At 51.3% G+C, this 20,283-nt stretch overlaps 2 protein-coding genes and 1 long non-coding RNA gene across 4 annotated transcripts; 1 reads left to right on the forward strand and 2 right to left on the reverse strand.

Moving 5' to 3' along the window:
- Positions 1 to 3,796: 3,796 nt before the first annotated feature.
- Positions 3,797 to 9,543, reverse strand: KLK8 (kallikrein related peptidase 8). 2 transcript variants are annotated; one of them, XM_010815101.4, is made up of 6 exons: positions 9,456 to 9,543; positions 8,961 to 9,038; positions 8,347 to 8,506; positions 7,901 to 8,160; positions 5,893 to 6,026; positions 3,797 to 4,003 (listed from the first exon to the last, which is right to left on the reverse strand). In XM_010815101.4, the coding sequence occupies exons 2-6, from the start codon at positions 9,028 to 9,030 to the stop codon at positions 3,848 to 3,850; spliced, it is 780 nt and encodes a 259-aa protein (XP_010813403.1). In that variant the 5' UTR covers positions 9,031 to 9,038; positions 9,456 to 9,543; the 3' UTR covers positions 3,797 to 3,847. The 2 variants fall into 2 exon arrangements, with proteins under 2 accessions (XP_010813403.1, NP_001180118.1); NM_001193189.1 differs by lacking the exon at positions 9,456 to 9,543 and having other exon boundaries at positions 3,848 to 4,003; positions 8,961 to 9,030.
- A 44-nt stretch (positions 9,544 to 9,587) lies between these two features.
- Positions 9,588 to 18,883, forward strand: LOC107131443 (uncharacterized). The gene is made up of 3 exons (XR_001494209.3): positions 9,588 to 9,641; positions 17,416 to 17,531; positions 17,765 to 18,883. It is a non-coding gene; the product is annotated as an uncharacterized lncRNA (long non-coding RNA).
- Positions 11,710 to 17,800, reverse strand: KLK9 (kallikrein related peptidase 9). Its single transcript, NM_001205984.3, has 5 exons — positions 17,758 to 17,800; positions 17,467 to 17,623; positions 14,690 to 14,955; positions 12,495 to 12,631; positions 11,710 to 11,862 (listed from the first exon to the last, which is right to left on the reverse strand). Exons 1-5 carry the CDS (start codon positions 17,798 to 17,800, stop codon positions 11,710 to 11,712), a joined length of 756 nt encoding a protein of 251 aa, NP_001192913.3.
- Positions 18,884 to 20,283: the final 1,400 nt, after the last annotated feature.

Genomic DNA, 20,283 nt, shown 5'->3' on the forward strand with positions numbered 1-20,283 from the left:
AAACTATCGTTATTGTTCCGATGAGCGATGATGACGACTTGGATATAAGCCATTTGGGAGGTGGGGATGGTAATAAGTGGAGGGATTCAAGGTGCATGTAGAGGAATCAACAGGTCTTGGCAATGGATTAAATGGAAGCTGGGGAGAGGGAGACAGATGTTAAAACTTCAAAGTCTCTCGCTTGATGGATGGAGCTGCCGTTCACTGAGAAGACACGGTTGGATACGATCAGGTGCTCAAGAGAGAGTGGAAAAGACCTCACTCTTTTTCACAGCATGCTGAGGAGGCTGAAGAGAAATCCAGGGACTTCGTGCACAATCCTTACTTTGACCCAATTCTTAACACCAGTCTTTTTTGTTTCTTAATAATCCAATTACTTTATTATAAGCCTGAATCTCACCTAACTCATATTCTAAAATGTTGCATGGGAAACAGAACAAGGAAGCATATTAAAAGATGGTAGTCCACCTTCTCATTCACCTCTAGCACTAATGAAGGATATGGTCAAATTATAGACATTTTAAAAGGCAACACATAGATTTCACTTTGAATTCTGACCAAGCTTGGAGCGTGGTATCTGAGGGTAGAAGATACTGATACTAAAGGTTTGTTGTTGCAGAGCACAGGTTCTAGGCGCCTGGGCTTTAGTAGCTGTGGCTCATAGATGCTAGAGAGTGGGCTCAGAGGTTGTGGAAGCTGCCCACGGCTCGTGGAGACTTCCCGGGCCAGGGACTGACCCCTGAGTTCCTGTGTGCTGCCTTACCCCGTCCTCCCGGGAAAGAAGCAACGTCTATTTCTTGTGTACCTACTGTGTGATGTGTCAGGTGCCTTGGGACCCTCATCTCTGTTCCTCTCCTGGGTCCAAGCGAGGACTGTCTTCCCCACGTTATAGATGAGAAAAGGGAGGTTTAGAAGAAGTTAGAGGGCTTCCCTGGCGGCTCAGTGGTGAAGAATCTGCCTGCCAATGTGGGAGACACGGGTTCGATCCCTAAAGAGCTCACATACCGTGTGGCAACTAAGCCCATGTGCACGACTACCAAGCCTGTCCTCTACAGCCCAAGAGCCACGCCGACTGAAGCCCTCGAGCCTAGAGCCTGTGCTCCCAACAAGAGAAGCCACTGCAGTGAGAGGCCTGCGCACCGCACCTGGAGAGGAGCCCTGCTCGCCGCAACTGGAGAAAAGTCTATGCAGAACGAAGACCCAGCACAGCCAAACAAATAAATAATATATTAAAAAAAATGAAATTAGGACTGAGGCTTCCCTGGTGGTGCACTGGTTAAGACTCTGCCCTTCCACTGCAGGGGGTGTGGGTTCGATCCCCAGTTGGGGAAGTTCCACATGCCATGAGGTGCTACCAAAGGAAAAAAAAAAAAAGAAAGTTAGAATCCTTGTGGAAAAGCAATAGCTATGGAGTCAGAAGGGTCAGAATTGGAATGCTGAGGATTGATTGCCCAAGGTATCCCAGGTGGCACTAGTGGTAAAGAACCCGCCTGCTGACGCAGGAGACAGAAGAGACAGGCTTGATCCCTGGGTCAGGAAGGTCCTCTGGAGGAGGGCATGGCAACCCACTCCAGTATTCTTGCCTGGAGAATCCCGTGGACAGAGGAGCCTGGCGGGCTACAGTCCAGGGGGTCAAAAAGAGTCGGACACAACTGAGTGACTTAGCATACATGACCCATCACCATCACACAGACCCAGTCTGAGAAGGAAATTTCTCTGGGACACCGTCATCTATGCTCAGAACCTCTCTTGGCTCAAAATGAACTGGGAACCCCGTGGACTTCTTCACGATGCTCGTCCCCACGTTGGCCAGAGCCCCAAATCCCAGCCCTCTTGTGCGTGCCCTTTGTGCTTAATCCTGCTCTTCAGTCCCACCCAGACACCCAGTTCCATACTTCCTTTGCCCTGAGACTCATGTCCTGGTCTTCTGCCTGAAGACTCATCATCCGGCTCACCATCACACGTGAGCACTGGAACCTCGCTGTCCTGAAGCTGTGCCTTGCCCTCAGGCATCCCGGACATCGTCATCCTGGAACTTTCTGATTCAGCTTCTTAGATTCTGAAAGCCCATTGTTTCTGAATTCTGGGATTCCCTTCCCCGCTTTTTTCAACATCAGCCCCCACTTCTTTTGGAAAGCTGCCCCCACATACATATAGTTCTGGTGAAACTGTCAACCATAGTTTTCCAAAACCCTCCCACCCATTGATATAGACACATGGTCCAGTTAAGTCAAGATCATGGTTTCCTCCCTAGAAATAATGATCGATCCATTGGGTAGGCTCAGTTCAAGCTGGACCAGAGTTCTTCCCTGGGATTCATATTAAGAGGTTGGAAGAACAGAGATCTTTGTTTCTGCTGGTTTTGCTGAACTGGGGCTGTCTGAGGCTACTATGTTCCCTGAATGTGAAGACATTTGTCTATAGAGGCTGAAATGAGATCCACAGGAGAAGAAAAGAGATGAGCCGAGATGAGAAACAGTCCACACATATGAGAGAGAGAAACAGAGACAGAGACAGCAGGGAGAGAGACAGAGAAATGACAGAGAGATGATTGACTTAACTCACCAATTCAGGTGGGCTTCCCAGGTGGCACTGGTGGTAAAGAATCCACCTGCCAATGCAGGAGATGCAAAAGACGTGGGTTCAAACCCTAGGTTGGAAAGATATCCTGGAGTAGGAAATGATAGCCCACGACAGATAGTCCATGGACAGAGGAGGCTGGTGGTGTTACAGTCCATGGGGTCACAAAGAGGCAGATGTGACCGAGCACATAGACACACACGTCAACTCAGGTACTTGAGACTCTGATATCCATGTCACATCCTCTAATATTATGAATCATCTCCAAGGCCCTCCTAAGCACCTAAACCAGCCAATCCCCCTTTATGCACACAGCCAGTTTGAACTGTGGCTCAGCCACTTGTATGCAAAAGCTTGACACAAATAGGTCCTTCCAGCTTTTGTGCTGCCTCAGTCTCATGGATGCTCATGGGTGCATTTGTTAGCTATTCATGTATTTCCTGGACCCTACTCTGCATATCTCACAGTTTATAAGGAGAAATCTCCCCATAGTCAGAGCTGTGGTTTTTCCAGTAGTCATGTACAGATGTGAGAGTTGGACCCTAAAGAAGGCTGAGCACCAAAGAATTGATGCTTTCAAGCTGTGGTGTTGGAGAAGATTCTTGACAGTCCCTTGGACTGCAAGGAGATCAAACCAGTCAATCCTAAAGGAAATCAGTCCTGAATATTCATTGGAAGGACTGAAGCTCCAGTACTTTGGCCTCCTGATGGGAAGAGCTGACTCACTGGAAAAGACCCCGATGCTGGGAAAGATTGGGGACAGGAGAAGGGGATGACAGAGGATGAGATGGTTGGATGACATCACCAACTCAATGGACATGAATTTGAGCAAATTCCAGGAGATAGCAAAGGACAGGGGAACATGGCTTACTGCACTCCACGGGGTCGCAAAGAGTCAGGTAAGACTGAACGACTGAACAACAACAGCATCTCCCCCCAGAGCTTAGTAAGTTTAGCTGCTCAGAAAAACCGAACAGAAACTCTTTTAATGGTCTTTTGCAGGCCAGTCCATTGGACATCTGAAAATCCTCTGAAACTAACCTCCCATTTCTCCAAGTCCTCCCAGAAAAAAAAAAAACGCGGGCTGGGGGGAACAATTTTGAACAGTGGTGATGGGCAGAATGACCATGGGGATTCTGATCTCTCCATCTCCGGGGTGCAGACCCTCTGCCCCTCCACCCCTCCCAGGAGGGCCAAAGCACAGACAGGCAGGGAGCCAGGCTGATGCTGTGAGTTTATTGAGGGAGGTTTAGAGCTTGTCTTGGGATCAGCCCCTGCGGCCTATGGTCTTCTTAATCCAGTCCAGGGAGCGGCAGACTTTGCTGTAGACACCAGGTTTCTCAGGCCGCCCACAGGGGTCTGAGCCCCATGATGTGATGCCGTGGAGAACGCCATTGCACACCAGCGGGCCCCCAGAATCTCCCTAGAAGGGGGGAATAGAAGATTTTCACCTAAGTTGCTCAGCTGTTACCAGCATTTCGTGGGCTTCCCTGGTGACTCAGATGGTAAAGAATCTGCCCACAATGCAGGAGACCTGGGTTCAATTCCTGGGTCTGGAAGATCCCCTGGAGAAGGGGATGGCTACCCACTCCAGCATGCTTGCCGGGTGAATCCCCTGGACAGAAGAGCCTGGCGGACAGGCCATGGGATCACAAAGAGTCGGACTGACTGAGCAACCAACGGAAACACACACGCCAGCATTTGTACCATCTCTGTCACGTGATTGGTTCCCCAGGCATAAGATCATTGTATCCTGGGACCAATGTGAGAGAGAGGGGTGGGGCTTCCATGTGTGGGATTACAGACAGGATGTCTAAGGGCAATGGAGGAAATCCTGATCAACGCGGGAAGAGAATGCTCTCTGGGGGGTCCAATCCAGAGAGCAGAGAGTAGCAATTGCATCGGGGAGACTGAGCTCCTCCATATTTTGGCCACCTGATGCGAAGAGCTGACTCATTGGAAAAGACCCTGATGCTGGGAAAGACTGACGTCAAGAGAAGGGGACGATAGAGGATGAGATGGTTGGATGGCATCACCGACTCAATACACACGAGTTTGAGCAAACTGTGGGAGATAGTGAAGGACAGGGGAGCCTGGCATGCTGCAGTCCATGGGGTCGCAAAGAGTGGGACATGGCTGAGCGACTGAACAGTAACAACAACAATTCCTGGCCAATCTGGAAGAGATCATCTGGTTACAAAACACAGGAGAAAGGAGCCAGGTTCTTGTGGATATACACACACCCAAGGGGAAAAGGTGGGGAGTATGTGGGAAGACATTATTGTCTCTAAGGAATCATCCAGAAAAGACTAGCTTCCATAGCAGGATCTACTCATGGAAATGATTCTGTTCTTAGCCAATAAGAAAGGGAATGACTCTATTCCTGGCCAATAGGAAAGGGAGCATTGAAGCATTGTCTTCAGGGACCAATCCTTAGCAAAGGGGGTGGGGACAAATCCAAGTGGAGCCCTGAGGACTGAACTTGAAGCCAGTAGGCTAGAGAGTGCTGTATCAATGGCAAAGCCCAAGATGTGTCATCTTGAGGATGGGGAGCCCATTGAGGGAGCCCTGAAATCAACGGTGCCATCCTCTGGCCAGTTGGGAAAACAGCATTGCTCCCCAAGGAACCAGTCATAGGAGAAGGCAGCCATGCTAGGGAACCCAGTCAGGACCCGGAGAAAAGTAGGAAAGTCAGCACAAATTCCAGGTGCTAACAGTAGGAAAGAGGGCAGGGAGCTTATCCCTCAAGGACTTAGCTTCTCACTCCCTTTAATCCCCTGCACCTTCCCCCGCTGGCAAGCCTTCCCAAAGAAACAGCAAGGACGATTCAATTATTCTGATTCCTGCACTGTGTGGCCTGCAGGGAGAGTGTGCCTCCTCTGAACTCGCTTCCCACTCTGTAGAGACAGGGGTGCTGACTCTTTGGGATCACCCCACTGCCAAGCCTCACATCTCTGCAAGGCGAGCAAGGGAAGAAGGACGTTTCAGGACTTCCCCGGTGCCCCAGTGGATAAGAATCTGCCTGCAAATGCAGGGGACTCGGGTTTGATCCCTGGCCCGGGAAGATCCCACATGCTGCAGAGGAACTAAGCCCGGACACCACACTACTGAGCTCACGCGCCTAGAGCCTGCACTCGGCAACAAGAGAGCAATGAGAGGCTCGCGCACCTCAGTGAAGAGGAACCCCCCCCGCCCCCCCACACACACACCCCACCCAGTTCGCTGCAACTGGAGAAAGCCCAAGCAAAGCCACGGAGACCCAGCACAGCCAAAAATCAGTAAATAAAAGAGGGAGTTTCCGAAGGCACTCACCTGGCACGTGTCAGCCCCACTGCTGTCGCTGGCACAGACCATGCTGTCCGTGACTTGCCCTGGGTAGGCTTTCTCACACTGATCCTGAGGAATGATTTTTACTTCTGCGCAGTTGAGAGTGTCAGGAAACTTCTCTGAGGGAGCAGAGGTTGTAAGTCATCAGAGATAGCAATCCTTTCCCTCCATCCCTGTCGGGATCTAACCTCCCATCCGTGCACCCACAGCAGCACAGGGCTTTCTGAGACGTCTCACGGGAGGGCGTGTTCTCCTCTCATCACAGGAAACAAAGCCATGGCCCCTGCTGTTTCTTTTTCTCCACCCAGAAAAGGACCTTTGGACCCTACTGTTTGTTTCTTGCCCTGAGGTCATTTTCAAATGAAGGATCCGGTGACTGGGGGACCTGGAAGCGCCCCTCTGTGACACCTCTGAATCTTTCCAATCTTCCCATTCCCAGACCACCAGGTCCTCCATCTCAGCTCTGTCCTACTTCTTCCAAATATCACCTCTTCCTAGAAGCCTTCCCTGATTATTCTAACTACAACACCACATCTCCATCACTCCCTTTCCTCTCACCGCGCCCCCCCCCCGTAATATTCCATTATAGCACTTGGCTACACCTAATATTTCATTTTATATGTATTTGTTTATTGTCTATCCCCCCACCTAGCGTGCAGCTCCACAGGCTTTGTATGGTACAATACCTGAGGAATATCGGATGCTCACAAAGTAAGCGCTGAATAGATGATGGGTAGTGGAACTAGTTTTTCTTATTAACTTTTGAGAAACAGACTTCAGAGGTAAAAGTTTACCTGGTACCCCTAGGTACCAGAAGCTATATGCCCAGAATCTCATTTAATCCTCACATGAGCTCTTGGAAGGAGGGAGTCATTCATTCCTTCATCCATGCATTCCTTCAACAAATCCTGGTCACCACCCTGAACACTAGGAACATACAATGCAGAAAACAGATATAATCTGAGCCCTCGTGGAGCTTAGAAACCTACTGGATAATTATCCCCATTTTGTAGCTGAGCAAACTGAGGTCAAGAGATGGGGAGGGACTTGTCCAGAGAAAAGGGGCAGAATCATGGTTTGAACTGACCTGCCTGATTCATGAGCAGGTAGGTTTCCACAGCAGCCCATTGTTTTCTTAGGAGTCACACAGGCAGGGACCTGAATCCTGATTTTTGCTTTCCTAGCAAATCATATCACCTCTGAGCTGAGCCCCAATCTCTTCATTGTGAAGCAGGGCAAAGGGCTCCCTGAACTCTGAAGCCCCAGAGGGAGGACCTCAGTGGAGTCCAGACTTGAGTCAAGAAAGAGGAGGGAGCTGGGGATCTAGACTGAGTGTCCTGGGGGAGAAAAGGCCCGGACTCCTGGGTGTGGCAGGATCTGGGCCCAGAATCTTGGGTTCAAGATGGAGAAGAGGGAGCCTGTTTTCCTGGGCCACTGAGTCCCTGTATCCCAAGTCTGTTGTGAAGGTTACGTAAAACTCTAAACAACAAAATAGGGCTTCCCTGGTGGTTCAGACGGTAGAGAATCTCCCTGCCAATGCAGGAGTCCCAGGTTCAATCTCTGGGTCAGAAAGATCCCCTGGAGAAGGGAATGGCTACCCACTCCAGTATTCTTGCCTGGAGAATTCCACGGACACAGGAGCCTGGCGGGCTACAGTCCATGGGGTCACAAAGAGTCAGGCTCGACTATCAACGAACACTTTGACTTTCTGTACAACAGAAAATCTCACAACTCTCCACCTTAAAGGTGGAGGAATGCATTCACTCATCCACTCTTCATTCATCCATCCACATTTCTGAGCCCTATTAAACAATCTGTTTCCTTTTTCCCCATCATGCCTATCAATATTCTGGTCTTGAAGGTTTCTAACGTGGACCGCCCGTGACTGTCAACCTCACAATCACGTTCCCTTCCTTATCTGCTCTAGAGGCAAAGCGTCGCCAATGGCTTGGGGTCCACTGGGCCAACCAGCTCCTCCTCTCCCTCCCACTACCTCGGGGGCTGGTGACAGTGCCCCAGCCTGAAATGGTGCACTTCTGGCCGACTTGAGGGCAGTGATCCGCCAGCTTGATGGGCTTCACTTTGGGCCCCAGGGATACCCGACCGCGTAGTTGAATGAGCATCATGTCGTAGCTGTGGTCGTTCTTGCTGTTGTTGTAGCAGGGGTGCGGGATGGACCGAGCCACGGCCCTCTCTTGTTCTGACTCATCCTTTTTCTTCAGGCTGTGCTCTCCCATGCGGACCACGTATTTCCTGTGACGATGGGGTGGTTGGGCACCCAGGCAGGGATCCGGGCTCCCGGCCCCCTCCTCTCTGAGACCCAGGTCCCCTCTTCTCTCAGACTTCCATTCTCAGAGACCCGCTCCCCAGCTCACCCCTCCTGAAGCAAAGCCCCAGGCCGCTCTTTCTCCACCCCCTCTGCTGCAGGAATCCACTCACTTTTTTTGACAGTGTGCTGCTGTAAGAACCCAGTTGTCCTCTATGAGAACACCCCCGCAGATGAGCCGGACACCCTGGAACAAGGCAGTCTGCCACGGCTGAGAGTGGGGCTTGCACTCCTTCCCTTCCAGCACCTTGTTCTCTTGTGCCCTCACATGTCCTGGAGGCAGGAGGGAGACGTTTGGGGCAGGAAAACACAGTGGGTTCAAAAGGATACACACGCATACACCCTCCTCCGGCGTCTGCCGCCTGGCTTGCACATGCTGCTGCACAGATGCACACATACACTCATGGAAGGCCATGAGTCACCAAACACGGAGTCGCACACCTGAGCCTGCGTGCACCCGCCCCGCAGACTCGCGTGAATATCTGCGCCCTTCAGCAGGCAGCCCCGCTGGCTTTGGTGTGCTCCTGCAATACCCAACAGAAACTAACACATTCCTACCTGCTGCCACGTGTACCAGGCCTCCACCCTCTGGAAACCCCACAGGAACTCCCACATGTCATCTTGCACTTCCCATCTCCCCACAGGCCGCCACAGGCACCCACGTAGCCACCATCACAGTGTTCCCCCAGGCTCACGTGCTCCACCGATGCCTTCTGGGCCCCCTCACCTGCCTGGGATTCCAACAGCAAGAGCAGGAGCATCCAGATCCAAACTGCAGCAGGTGAGGGACGTCCCATGGTGGGACCTGGGAGACGAGAGGACAGGGCTGAGCGGAGGCGGAAGGAGGAGACCAAAACCCTAGTGATCTCGGGATTGGGGTGGGGAGAAGCAAGATCCTGAACCATTCTTCTGGGTCTTGCAGGAAGCAGGAGCTGAGGACCCAGTCTCGGGTCTGAAGGAAAATGAGACGGGGCTCCAGATTGCTGAATCTGAGTTGCTGGGAGCCCAAGGGGTTGGATTCCCACATTCCAAGGAAGGAGGGAGTCAGGGTCTCCGACTCCTGGGTCTGAAGGAAGAGCCAACTGGAAGCTGAGACTCCTAAGTCTTGGAAAGCATGGGACTGGGGTGCTGATTGCTGGATCTGCAAGGAGGAAGGGATCTGAGGTTCTAGGGGAGGGGGCAGGGGTCTGATACCCTGTGCCTGAGAACTTTGGCATCTCACCTTATAGAATTGAGGGGGCGGGGTCACCTACTGATTCGGACCCAGAGGAAGAGCTCCCAGTACTTCAGCTCTGCGTGCCTGGTACAAGATCCTGGAGCCTTTTAACTGGAATGGCCCGCCTCCAGATCCAACTCCTCCCACCCGGGAGCCGGCCGAGCACCGAGCACCGAGGAACTGGAACCCTGGGTATGGCTGAGGAGAGGCTGGGGGCGCTAAATGGGAAATCTTGAGGGAGGAGGGGCTGGAATCTCCAACTCTTGAGGTCTGGGAGGGAAGGAGCTTAGTACTGTGACTCCTGGGTCTGAAACAGAAAGGAATGCGTGCCCAGTCTCCTGGAGCTGAGGGAGGAGGGGCTGGGGGCCTGGGCTCCTGGGCTCCTGGGTCTGAGGGAGGAGGGGCTGAAGGCTGAATTCTTAAGGTTATTTTTTTGGAAGGAAAAATTCAGAGCCTGGGTTTTTGTGGGAGGAGGGTGCTGCCAATAATCCGAATGGGAGACAAGCCCGTCTTCTGGGTCCCAACTTCTGAGGGCGGGGCGCCCCGCCCGCTGGCTGCCCCCTATGAGGTCCAGATTCCGGGAAGGCAGGTTTGGGAGGCGCTGTGACCTGGTTTCCCCTTCCCCTGGGGGCGTCGGGACCGGCCCAAGCAGAGCCCAGGAGCCTTGCTGCAATAGGGCTGATGGAGCCAGACTTAGGCAGGACCTACTCTGGGCAGCCATGAAATTAACAGACGCTTACTCCTTGGAAGGAAAGTTATGACCAACCTAGATAGCATATTAAAAAGCAGAGACATTATTTTGCCAACAAAGGTCCGTCTAGTCAAGGCTATGGTTTTTCCAGTAGTCATGTATGGATGTGAGAGTTAGACTGTGAAGAAAGCCGAGCACCGAAGAATTGATGCTTTTGAACTGTGGTGTTGGAGAAGACTCTTGAGAGTCCCTTGGACTGCAAGGAGATCCAACCAGTCCATCCTAAAGGAGATCAGTCTTGGGTGTTCACTGGAAGGACTGATGTTGAAGCTGAAACTCCAATACTTTGGCCACCTCATGCGAAGAGTTGACTCATTGGAAAAGACCCTGATGCTGGGAAGGATTGGGGGCAGGAGGAGAAGGGGACGACAGAGGATGAGATGGCTGGATGGCGTCACCGACTCAACGGACATGAGTTTGAGTGAACTCCAGGAGTTGATGATGGACAGGGAGGCCTGGCGTGCTGCGATTCATGGGGTCGCAAAGAGTTCGACATGACTGAGCAACTGAACTGAACTGAACTCCGGGCTTATGGGGAATCGCAACGCAGCGGCCGTGTTCCCTCTCTGCCGTCCATCGCCCACGCGATGCCCATATTTTATTCTACAAAACTGGCAGAAGGAAGGCCGGACTCCGCACGTTTAATGCAAAATTGTCCCTTAGATCGGCGGGGACTGAGCGCCTCTCCCAACTTCTCTCCTCTCGGTCAGTCCCCACCAGTATGAACACCCTGGACACGCCCAGGAAGGGGCAAAGGTGCAGGATGGTGGGAGTGGGAAGAGACTAACCCACTGCCTGAGTTCCATGTAGCGGAAGGGACCCTCCAGTAAGGCGGGGTCGCTGACGAAGGAGGTGGGGCTGTAAGGGGAAATCTCATTGGACAAAGCTCTGGAGGGAGACATTATTTATTAATTAACTTATTTATTTGGGGCTGTGCTGGATTCCCCTTGCTGCCTGGGCTTTTCTCCTGTTGTGGAGCCCGGGCTCTCGGTGTCCCAGCTTCTGTAGCTGCGGCGGGCGCAGTGGGCTCAGCAGTTGCCGTCCCTGGACTCCAGAGCGCAGGCGCAGTAGTTGTGGCTCCGGGACTCTGGTTAATCCCGGGCACGTGGGATTCTTCTTCCCAGAGCAGGGATCGAACCTGCGTCTCCTGCATTGGCAGGCAGATTCTCTACCACTGAGCCACTAGGGAAGCACCTGAAGCTATTTAGTAGATGTCTTTCCCAAGGTAGACCGCAGGGGAGCTATTCTATGGGGGCGGTGCCAGTTCCTGGTGACTCAGAGATGCGGCCAAGAAGGGCGGAGGTGTCTCCCCGCTCCTTTCAACTGGGGGGACAGCTATACAGTTCACGCGGAACCCCAGGTCTGAATATCCAGAAACCGGGAACTTGAATATCCAGAAGGCCTCTCCAGGCCAGGAGAGGCCAGGGGCTTAGACCATTGAGACTGGAGTCTTGCAAATCCACCTGCCCTGCCCCACTCTCCAATCCTGGTCGTCCAAGGCGCGAGGGTTCAGTTGTCCTCCATGGTTTCTTGAATCCAGTCCAGGTAGTGGCACACACTTGTATAGACGGCAGGGCGCCGGGGCCTGGAGCAGGGTTCCGAGCCCCCGGACACCACACCGGCCAGGGTCCCATTGCAAACCAGGGGGCCCCCAGAGTCACCCTGCACGCAGAACAAGAGCAGAGAAACTGTTAGGCCGATCCACTCAGGACCTGACACAAGGCATTTGCTCCCTCCGAGGAAGCTTCCAGTTCCCTTCTCCTCCAGTACCCAGGCGTCCCGGTCTCCAGTTCCTCCTCCCTCAGTCGTATCCAACTGCTTTGTGACCCCATGGACTGTAGCCCACCAGGCTCCTCTGTCCATTGAATTTTCCCAGCAAGAATACTGGAGCGGGTTGCCATTTCCTCCTGCAGGGTATCTTCCCAACTCAGGGATGGAACCCACGTGTCCTGTGTCTCCTGCATTGGCAGGCAGATTCTTTACACTGAACCACCTGGGAAGGCCATAGACGCAGGAGTAAAATCTCATGGCCCCCACCTCCCCCAAGGACCTAGCATCGTGGATCCTAACCCCTCTTCTCCCAGGACATAGAGTCCAACCCCCAGTCCCCTCCTCTTTTAGGTCCAGGAATCCTGGCAGGACTGGTCACCACCCGCCGCCCTTCCCAAGACCCAGGTATCCCAGATCCTTCCATGCTCTGTTCTAGGAAGTCTGGGGCTCCAACTGCCTTCTCCCCCAGGACCCCAGAGCTGCTGCAGGATGCCCACCCCCGTCCTTCCCAGAGCACGTCTCACCTGGCAGGAGCCCCGGCCCCCCTCCCACAGGCCTGCACAGAGCATGCTGTCGGAGATGTGGCCTGGATACGCCCGGCGGCAGAGTCTGGGCTCCAGGATGCTGATGTTGGCACACTGCAGCGTCAGTGGGTACTCCACTGTGGGGAAAGAAGGTCCGTGAAAGGTCAGCAGCTGTCTCCATCGCAACTCAGCACCGCCCTCTGCCCCACTTTCCGAAGGCGGACCCACCAAGCCACAGCCCGAGACTCTCCAAGACAGGAACAAGTGAGAAAGCAACAGAATCACAGCGTGGAGGAGAAACAGATGGAGACGAAGGGGAGAGGGCCGAAGAGAGAGAAAGAAAGACTCAGAGAGCCAAGAGATGAGAAGAGATATGTATAAAACTCACACAGAGAAAAAGAGGGACCTTGATGGGAAGATAGAGACCACTGTAGGGGAAAGAGAATTCTGAGAGGAGGCAATGAAGAAATATGGAGAAACAGACTTAGAGATGGAATCCCCTGGTGGTCCAGTTGGCTAAGACTTCACATTCCCAATGCAGGGGGCCCAGGTTCGATCCCTGCAAGGAACTAGATCCCGCATGCTGCAACTACTGAAGGGCACATGCTCTAGAGCCTGTGCTTCGCCTGGATCAGCCACCACAATTAGAAGCCTGAACACCACAGCTGCAGGGGAACTAACTCCCCACTCTCTGAAACCAGAGAACGCCCACATGCAGTGACAGAAACAAATATAACAACAACAAAAAATGTTTTTTAATAAAGAAAGAGACCAAGAGACATCCAGGGAGAAAGCAGTGAGATCAAGGGGAGGAGACATTTGCAGTGAGATGGCCCTCGATGGAGCCTGAGACAAAGACGTGGACAGACTAGAGATGGGGAAGTGGGGGAGGGGTTGTCTAGGGAAACAGCGGTCCTTGGGGGAGAAACGCAGTGAACCAAAGAACCCACATGTTGTCTGAAGGGCACAGCCTCCACTGAATTCTGCCGAATTCTGCCTAACAGTGGTCGTTATTTTAGAAATACGGACCCAGCATTGTCAGTTTTGAATTTTTCAAGCAAATCAAGAAACTTGGCTTTTATATCACATCACTCAGGTTTTAACTGTTGGCAGCCACAAACTGACGTTTTTGTTTTTGTTTATTTTCATGGCCTTTTGAAAGCCACTACTGCTGTGGCAAGCCAAATTTGACTAATGGATGTGCTGATTTCTGACTCTGAGTGAGATAGACCTTATTTCAGTTCTGAGATGCACGTATTTTCACATGTAAACATCTCTGAAGTCAAGATGTGCCTTCCAGTAAATGATGTCATATAGGGATGGATGGGGACTTCCCTGGTGGTCCAGTGGTTATGAATCCATCTGCCAGAGCAGGGAACGTGGGTTTGATCCCTGCTCTGGGAAGATTCCACTTGTCGAGGGGCAACTAAGCCCATGCACTACAACTTCTGAGCTGGCTCTCTAGAGCCTTCGAGCTGCAGTCACTGAACCCATGTACCCCAGAGCCTGCGCTCTTTGCAACAAGAGAAGCCTGCACAGCACAACTAGAGAGGAGCCCCTACTGCTGCTGCTGCTGCTGCTGAGTCACTTCAGTCGTATCCGACTCTGTGCGACCCCATAGACAGCAGCCCACCAGGCTCCTCTGTCCCTGGGATTCTCCAGGCAAGAATACTGGAGTGGGTTGCCATTTCCTTCTCCAATGCATGAAAGTGAAGTCGCTCAGTCGTGTCCGACTCCTAGCGAACCCATGGACTGCAGCCTACCAGGCTCCTCCGTCCATGGGATTTTCCAGGCAAGAGTACTGGAGTGGATTGCCAGAGAGGAGCCCCAGCTTGCCACAACTAGAGAAAGCCCTAGCACAGCAACAAAAACCAAAAATAAATAAGAAGGAATAAAATTTTTTAAAAAAGAAGATAAGTGAGAAACATTGCAAACATGTCCTTTCAGCTATCGGTACTTTCGTGTATTTTGTAAGAAAAGGATGGCTGAAACCTGTTTTTCTTTTTCTCATTCTTAGTGGGTTGTAAGATAATGGTGCATCTTATCATTCATAGCATTTAGATCTGATGAAATATATGGATGCATAGACAGATGATAGACCGAACATACAGATGGAAAAGCAGAGACAGAGGCAGAGAGGGGCTTCAGCCCCCTGGCATGAGACATCAGGGTGTCTTCAGTGGGCAAGGCTGTACCCTTAGGACTAGACACGGCCCCCCAGCCTGAGATGAGGCACTGGGTGCCTGGGGAGACGCAGGTCTGGCTGAGGTTGAGGGGTTGTACAGCAGGGCCTAGATGTGCCTTCCGGGGCAGACGAACCAACATGATGTCATTGTTGTGGTCCTGGGCAGTGAGGTCCTGGTTGAACCCAGGGTGAGGGAAGAAGTCTGTGGCCCGGAACAGCTGCTCCGGACCTTCCCATTTCCAGAGGTGGTGCTCCCCAAGGCGGACCCACAGATACCTGTTGGACAGGTGTCAGAGGTCAAGGTGGGAGAAGGTGAGGTGTCTTCTCGGGCCTGATCCTCTTTATTCTGACCACCGGGATGCTGTGTGACTCGCAAGCCACACACCCTCTCTGGTCATCTGTCTGTGACCCACAGGGCTGCGTGACTTTAAGCAAGGCACACACCCTCTCTGGGCCCTGCTTCCCACTCCGTCCCTTTGCCTCGACCTTTGTAGCTCTCCGCCAAAGCTCACACCTCTTCCTCACCCCATGTCAAGTAAACCACCTTCCTCTCTGCCCCACCTGGAGCCGCAGTGGTGACCTGGGTCCCCTGGAACCATGGAGGCAGGCGAGGCCTCCGCCCACCACCCAACAACAGCCGCACAACCTGCACGCACAGGTCTGGTGGCTTCTGTGGGGAGTGGCGCTCTGTGTTTTCGTGTGTGTGTATGTGGAAAGGGTGGGATATGGAAAATCCCCAAGCTAGGCTCATTTGTGGCCTCAGACTTTTCCTGTCTGCTAGATCCCTCATCTCTCAATGCACTTCTTCCTGAAATCTGGTCTCAAACCCTCTCCCTGCAGTGGCAGAACCCACTTGCTCTGCTCTGGGTTCATGCCCTGGACAGCCAGGGACCCTCAGGGTGTCTACATGTCCATCCCCCAACCCCTGACCTCTGACATTAGGGACCAGGCTAATGACTGAGAACTCAGGGTTTGAGGAACATAAGGTGTTAGTTCTGTCTTTTCCCTCTCTGTCACACTGTTGCCTTGGTTTCTGTGTCTGGGAAGTCAGTCCCAACCCCACCCCGCAGCCCCGACTTGTCCCTGCTCCTGAATCTCCTGCACCTCCATGTTTCTGCTTCTCCCCTCTGTCTTTGGTACTGAAATGTGGCCCTTGTTCTCCTAGCCTGATGTACAGGCCTGAGCTAAAGAGGCTCCAGCATGGAGTGGTGTATGATGGGAAATTCTCACAGAGCAGCCTGGGTAGCCCCTATGCTTCCTTTCTAGAGGGAAAATATCCAACAGGAGTCATGGCCCCTTTCCCCAGATAATATAAAAAGGATTTCTGCATCAGGTAGATTCCAGAATTCTATTAGAATGCCCAGAATCTAAGATTCTAAAATTCTAAGGTTCTAATACCTTGGAAACCCACAATTTTAGTATTCTATGAGGCTCAAGCTCTAGTATCTTAAGAATTTGAGATTCTAATGTTTTTGATTTCCCTGAATCAAAAAGTCCAAGATTTTTAAATTATCTGAATTAAATCTAGGTCATAAAAACCTAGGGTTCTGATATTCTGGGATAGTAAAACTAGAATTTCATCATTATAGAAATCTAGAAATCTGTGATTTTTAGAAGTATAAGAATTTAGGTTTCAAATAATTTGAAACTCTAGAATTCTCTTGGTTAACACTTTGGGGATTTTAGAAATCTTGAATGATAGCATGCAGGAATAGTAAATCCACCAGATTCTAGACATGTATAAACATAAGTTTCTAGAATTCTCTTGGTTCAAGATTCTAGAATTCTACAAGCCACAGTATTCTAGGACACTGTAATTCAGACTATAAGCTTCCCTACTCAATGAACCTAGCTAGAATACTTTGAATCTTTGAATCTAAGATCGTAGGGTTGTGCTATTTGACACAGTGATTGAGCACTTAAATGCAACTAGTCCAAATGGAGATGCAACATACTTGTGAAATGCAAGCCTGGTTTCAAAGGCTTAGTATTAAAAAAAAAAAAAAGACTAAACTATGTCATTCATAAGAATTTAAAATTGATTACATGTTGAAATAACATTTTGAGTATGGCAAGTTAAATCTATTATTAAAATTAATTTTACTCTTTTTTTTTTTTTTTTCTTTTTGCCTTTTTGGTGTGTCTGCTGGAAAACTTAAACTTTCCTACATGGTTAGGGTTCTATTTCCATTGGATAGTGCTGCTCTAGACTACTCAGATTCTACCTGTCCCTGAATCTACGTTTCTCCAATTCGGCAACATCACTAATGTTATTACTTACTTACATTAGTGTAAAATCTCCTGGATGCAAGATTTTAGGAATGTACAGCTCTGGATTTTTCCAGGTCAGAGTCTAGGCATCTAGGAGTCTGAGTGAGTGAAGATGATCAGTAATCTCCCACTCTGCAACCCCATGAACTATAGACCACCAGGTTCTCTGTCTATGGAATTCTCCAGGCAAGAATACTGGAGTGGGTTGCTTTCCCTTCTCCAGGGGATCTTCCCGACCCAGGGATCGAACCAGGTCTCCTGCTTTGCAGGCAGATTCTTTACCGTGTGAGCCACCAGGGAAGCTCATCTAAGATTCAAAGTTTCAAAATCTACACCCTGAGGACCAGGTTCTTTAGCATGCTAGAATTTAGAGAGTCAGCTCTCTGTCATTCTAGGAGTTGAACTTTGGGGAACAGAAGTGGAGGCTTGGCCCTTCCTGCCCATGGCTCCCTCCCTCCTCTACAGAGGTCCGCAGCCCTCTCTCTCCTGACCTCCAGCCCCGTCCGGGTCACTCACCGTTTGCGGCAGTGGGCAGCTGTGAGCAGCCAGCGGTCACTGATAAGGGTCGCCCCACAGAAGAGGTGGGTGAGGTAGAACAGCCCAGCCTGCCAGGGCTGTGAGTTGGGGCGACATTCCTTGGCCCCGATGGCTCGGGTGTCTGCCCAGCCCTGCCCTGGGGTGGGGATGGGAGGCAGAAGGGTTATCGGAGAGCCAGGTGGGAGGGCTCGGGGACAGACTCTGGACAAAGGGCCTGATGGAAGGGTCCCGGGGGGGCCATGGAGGGGAGCATGATGGCGGGAACCTCACCTTCCAGGAGCGAAAGCAGAGCACAGAGGAATCCCAGCCTCATGGCCTCTGGAGTGCCTGGATCTTCAAGCCTGTGCTCAGTGGCCCTGCTTCTTTATGGTAAGCCATGCTGTCTTCCTCCCTGGGGCCGCCCCATGATTAATCTGGGTTGGGACATGTCCCAGGGAGGAGGGGGAAGCCCAGGGGCCCTCACTGGGGGCCGTGAGGAGGCAGACTGCACCGGTAGACCCTTCGTCAGGATGAGCCAGGGGCCGGCAGCATCAGGGGTCTGGCGCAATGGGGGAGGAGCCCTGGGTGAGGCTGTCCTTCTCAGGTGGGCTTTCCAGAAAGGGCAGCCCTGATTCACCCTGACTTCGGGGTGGCAGCATCCGGTTACAGGATATTCTGTGGCCTGGAGGAGGAAGAGAGAAAGGAGGAAGGTCCCTAAGGCAGAGTCCTAGCATGGAAGCAAGTTCATTTTGAATGAAGTTGCAGTGGGCTAGGACCAACGCACTGGGCAGGCTGGAGCGTTACCTAGCATGACCTCCCGGTAATCAGACTAGGAGTGGGAGAAAGAATCAGGACTCAGAGGGAAGAAGGCAAACCAGCCAGCAGGATGGGGGTGAGGTAGGGGAAGAGGGAGAAAGAAGAAAAAACAAAACAGGGAGACAAAGACACTGAAGGATGCAGGCGAGAAAAAGAAAAAGAGACAGAAATGCTGTCTGGCGTGGCAGAGACTACAAAGGGAGCTGCACACCCACAGAACCCTCCCTGCCATGGGGACTTGGACCCCTTCCCACGAGGATAAAGGCCTCTCCCAGGAGGTTGAGAAATATGATCCCATCTGGGTTAACCTACTCTTGTCATAACCTACTTCCGTTTTCACATCTCTACCACCCCAAGGATCCAGGTGCCCAGCCTGGTTGGTACAGCACTTTTCCCATTAATATCACCAGATCTTGGCTAAGTCCTGAGAACATGGTTTTGTTTCTTTTCCACCCATCTCCATCTTTCCAGTGTCCTTCGTATCACCCCATCTTCCCTGCCTCTCTCCCCATCCCTCCTTCTCACCAGATGAGCTGTCCCTTGAGGGCCAAGCCCAGATCTGACTCATCTCTGTGTTCCTCGCATCACCCTGTTCAGGGGTGGGCTCATGGAGGCCTCAGGAGATGTTAATTGAGTGAGTGAATGTCTTTCTCCATATCCTTGTTAGTAGTGAACTTCTACTCATCCTTCACAACCCAACCTAAATGCCCCCTCCTCCAGGAAGTCTTCTCTGATTCCTCTAGGCAGAGTACATCTTTTCCACACTGGGCACTTCCACCCTGGCCCTTTTACTTTCTGTTGCTGTAAGACTGATTATCAAGCTTGGTCTGGGCTCCCTTGAATGTGTATACTTCACCATGATGTAGTGGTTTGGAGCATGGACTCTGGAACTGGACCATTTGGGTCCAAACCTCAGTGCTGGTCATTATTAAGTGTGTGATCTTGGGCAAGTCACTGAACCTCTCTCAGTTGCTCCATCTACTAAGCAGCAATAATAACTGGGGCTGTGGGAGGATTAACATGTATGGAGCACAGCAGTGGTAGGGATTCAATAAACATGCCTGTCTCCCTTCTACAGAGCCCTGCACTTCCATCATAATACAGATCATCCATGACTGCAGTTGCCTTATATCCTCTGCAGGCTGGGACGTCCTTGAGACCAGAGACTGAATACCTACTATGTGCTAAGTGCCATAGTAACTGCTTTATAGAATATTTTGATAGCTAGCTTTTTTTGGACAATTTCTCTTTGCTGGCAGTTGGGTCAACATTTCACGTATGTTTTCTCACTACATTCTCACAAGAGTCTAACCAATCTCTCTTTCACAGTGGAAATAGCTGAGCTAGAGATAGCACTCAAGAATTTTGCTCAAGTCACACAGTGAGTTACAGAAATATATTTCCTTCTCTACCTGGTGAACTCCTACTTATCCTTTAAAACCCCATGCATATGTCCCCTTATCTGAAAAGCCTTCCCTGATTCCTTCAGAAGGAGTCTTCAGGCCCTCGGGAAACCCTGGGCCTTCTTCTGTTACAGCATTGATCGTTTTGTATTATTTGTTAATTTGGCAATGCGTTGAATGCCTTCTGTGTGTCAGGCATCAGACTAGGTGCTTAGAAAACCACAGTGAATAAATCAGAGTCCCTGCCCGAATTGACTGGGTGAGGGGAAGGAGACAGACCATTATGGAGTAAACAGATACTGAGATCATTTTTGCTGTAACAAGTGTGCAAAAGAAATAAACAGAGCAATGGATTAGTGACCAGTGCGGAGGAGTACAGTGGGGAGAAGCTTTCAGCCAGGGAGATCCTGGAAGGCTTCCTTGAGGAAGTGACTTTGAATAGGGACCTGAATGACAAGAATGTAAGGCTTGCCTGTCTCCTGGACCAGACTAGCAGCTCCTTGAGGGTAGAGACTAGTCTGATTCATCTCCAGGACCTGGCATGGCACACAGCTCAATAAACACTTATGATGTGACTAAAGGAATGGGTGAATTGCCT

The sequence above is a fragment of the Bos taurus genome, chromosome 18 (assembly GCF_002263795.3).
Source record: "Bos taurus isolate L1 Dominette 01449 registration number 42190680 breed Hereford chromosome 18, ARS-UCD2.0, whole genome shotgun sequence".
Lineage (NCBI taxonomy): Eukaryota > Metazoa > Chordata > Mammalia > Artiodactyla > Bovidae > Bos > Bos taurus.

What these genes read in the sequence shown, in the direction of transcription:
- KLK8 (XM_010815101.4), bottom strand. Translation starts at nt 9,030, where the DNA reads ATGGGACGTCCCTCACCTGCTGCAGTTTGGATCTGGATGCTCCTGCTC. An exon ending in CACTGTCACCAGCCCCCGAG is followed by an intron (nt 6,027 to 7,900) that starts GTAGTGGGAGGG and finishes CTGCTCCCTCAG; the next exon opens with AGAAGTTTCCTGACACTCTC. An exon ending in GTGGGGCTGACACGTGCCAG is followed by an intron (nt 4,004 to 5,892) that starts GTGAGTGCCTTC and finishes CCCCCCTTCTAG; the next exon opens with GGAGATTCTGGGGGCCCGCT.
- KLK9 (NM_001205984.3), bottom strand. Translation starts at nt 17,800, where the DNA reads ATGAGGCTGGGATTCCTCTGTGCTCTGCTTTCGCTCCTGGAAG. An exon ending in GGCCGTGTCTAGTCCTAAGG is followed by an intron (nt 12,632 to 14,689) that starts GTACAGCCTTGC and finishes CTTTCCCCACAG; the next exon opens with TGGAGTACCCACTGACGCTG. An exon ending in GGGGCCGGGGCTCCTGCCAG is followed by an intron (nt 11,863 to 12,494) that starts GTGAGACGTGCT and finishes TTCTGCGTGCAG; the next exon opens with GGTGACTCTGGGGGCCCCCT.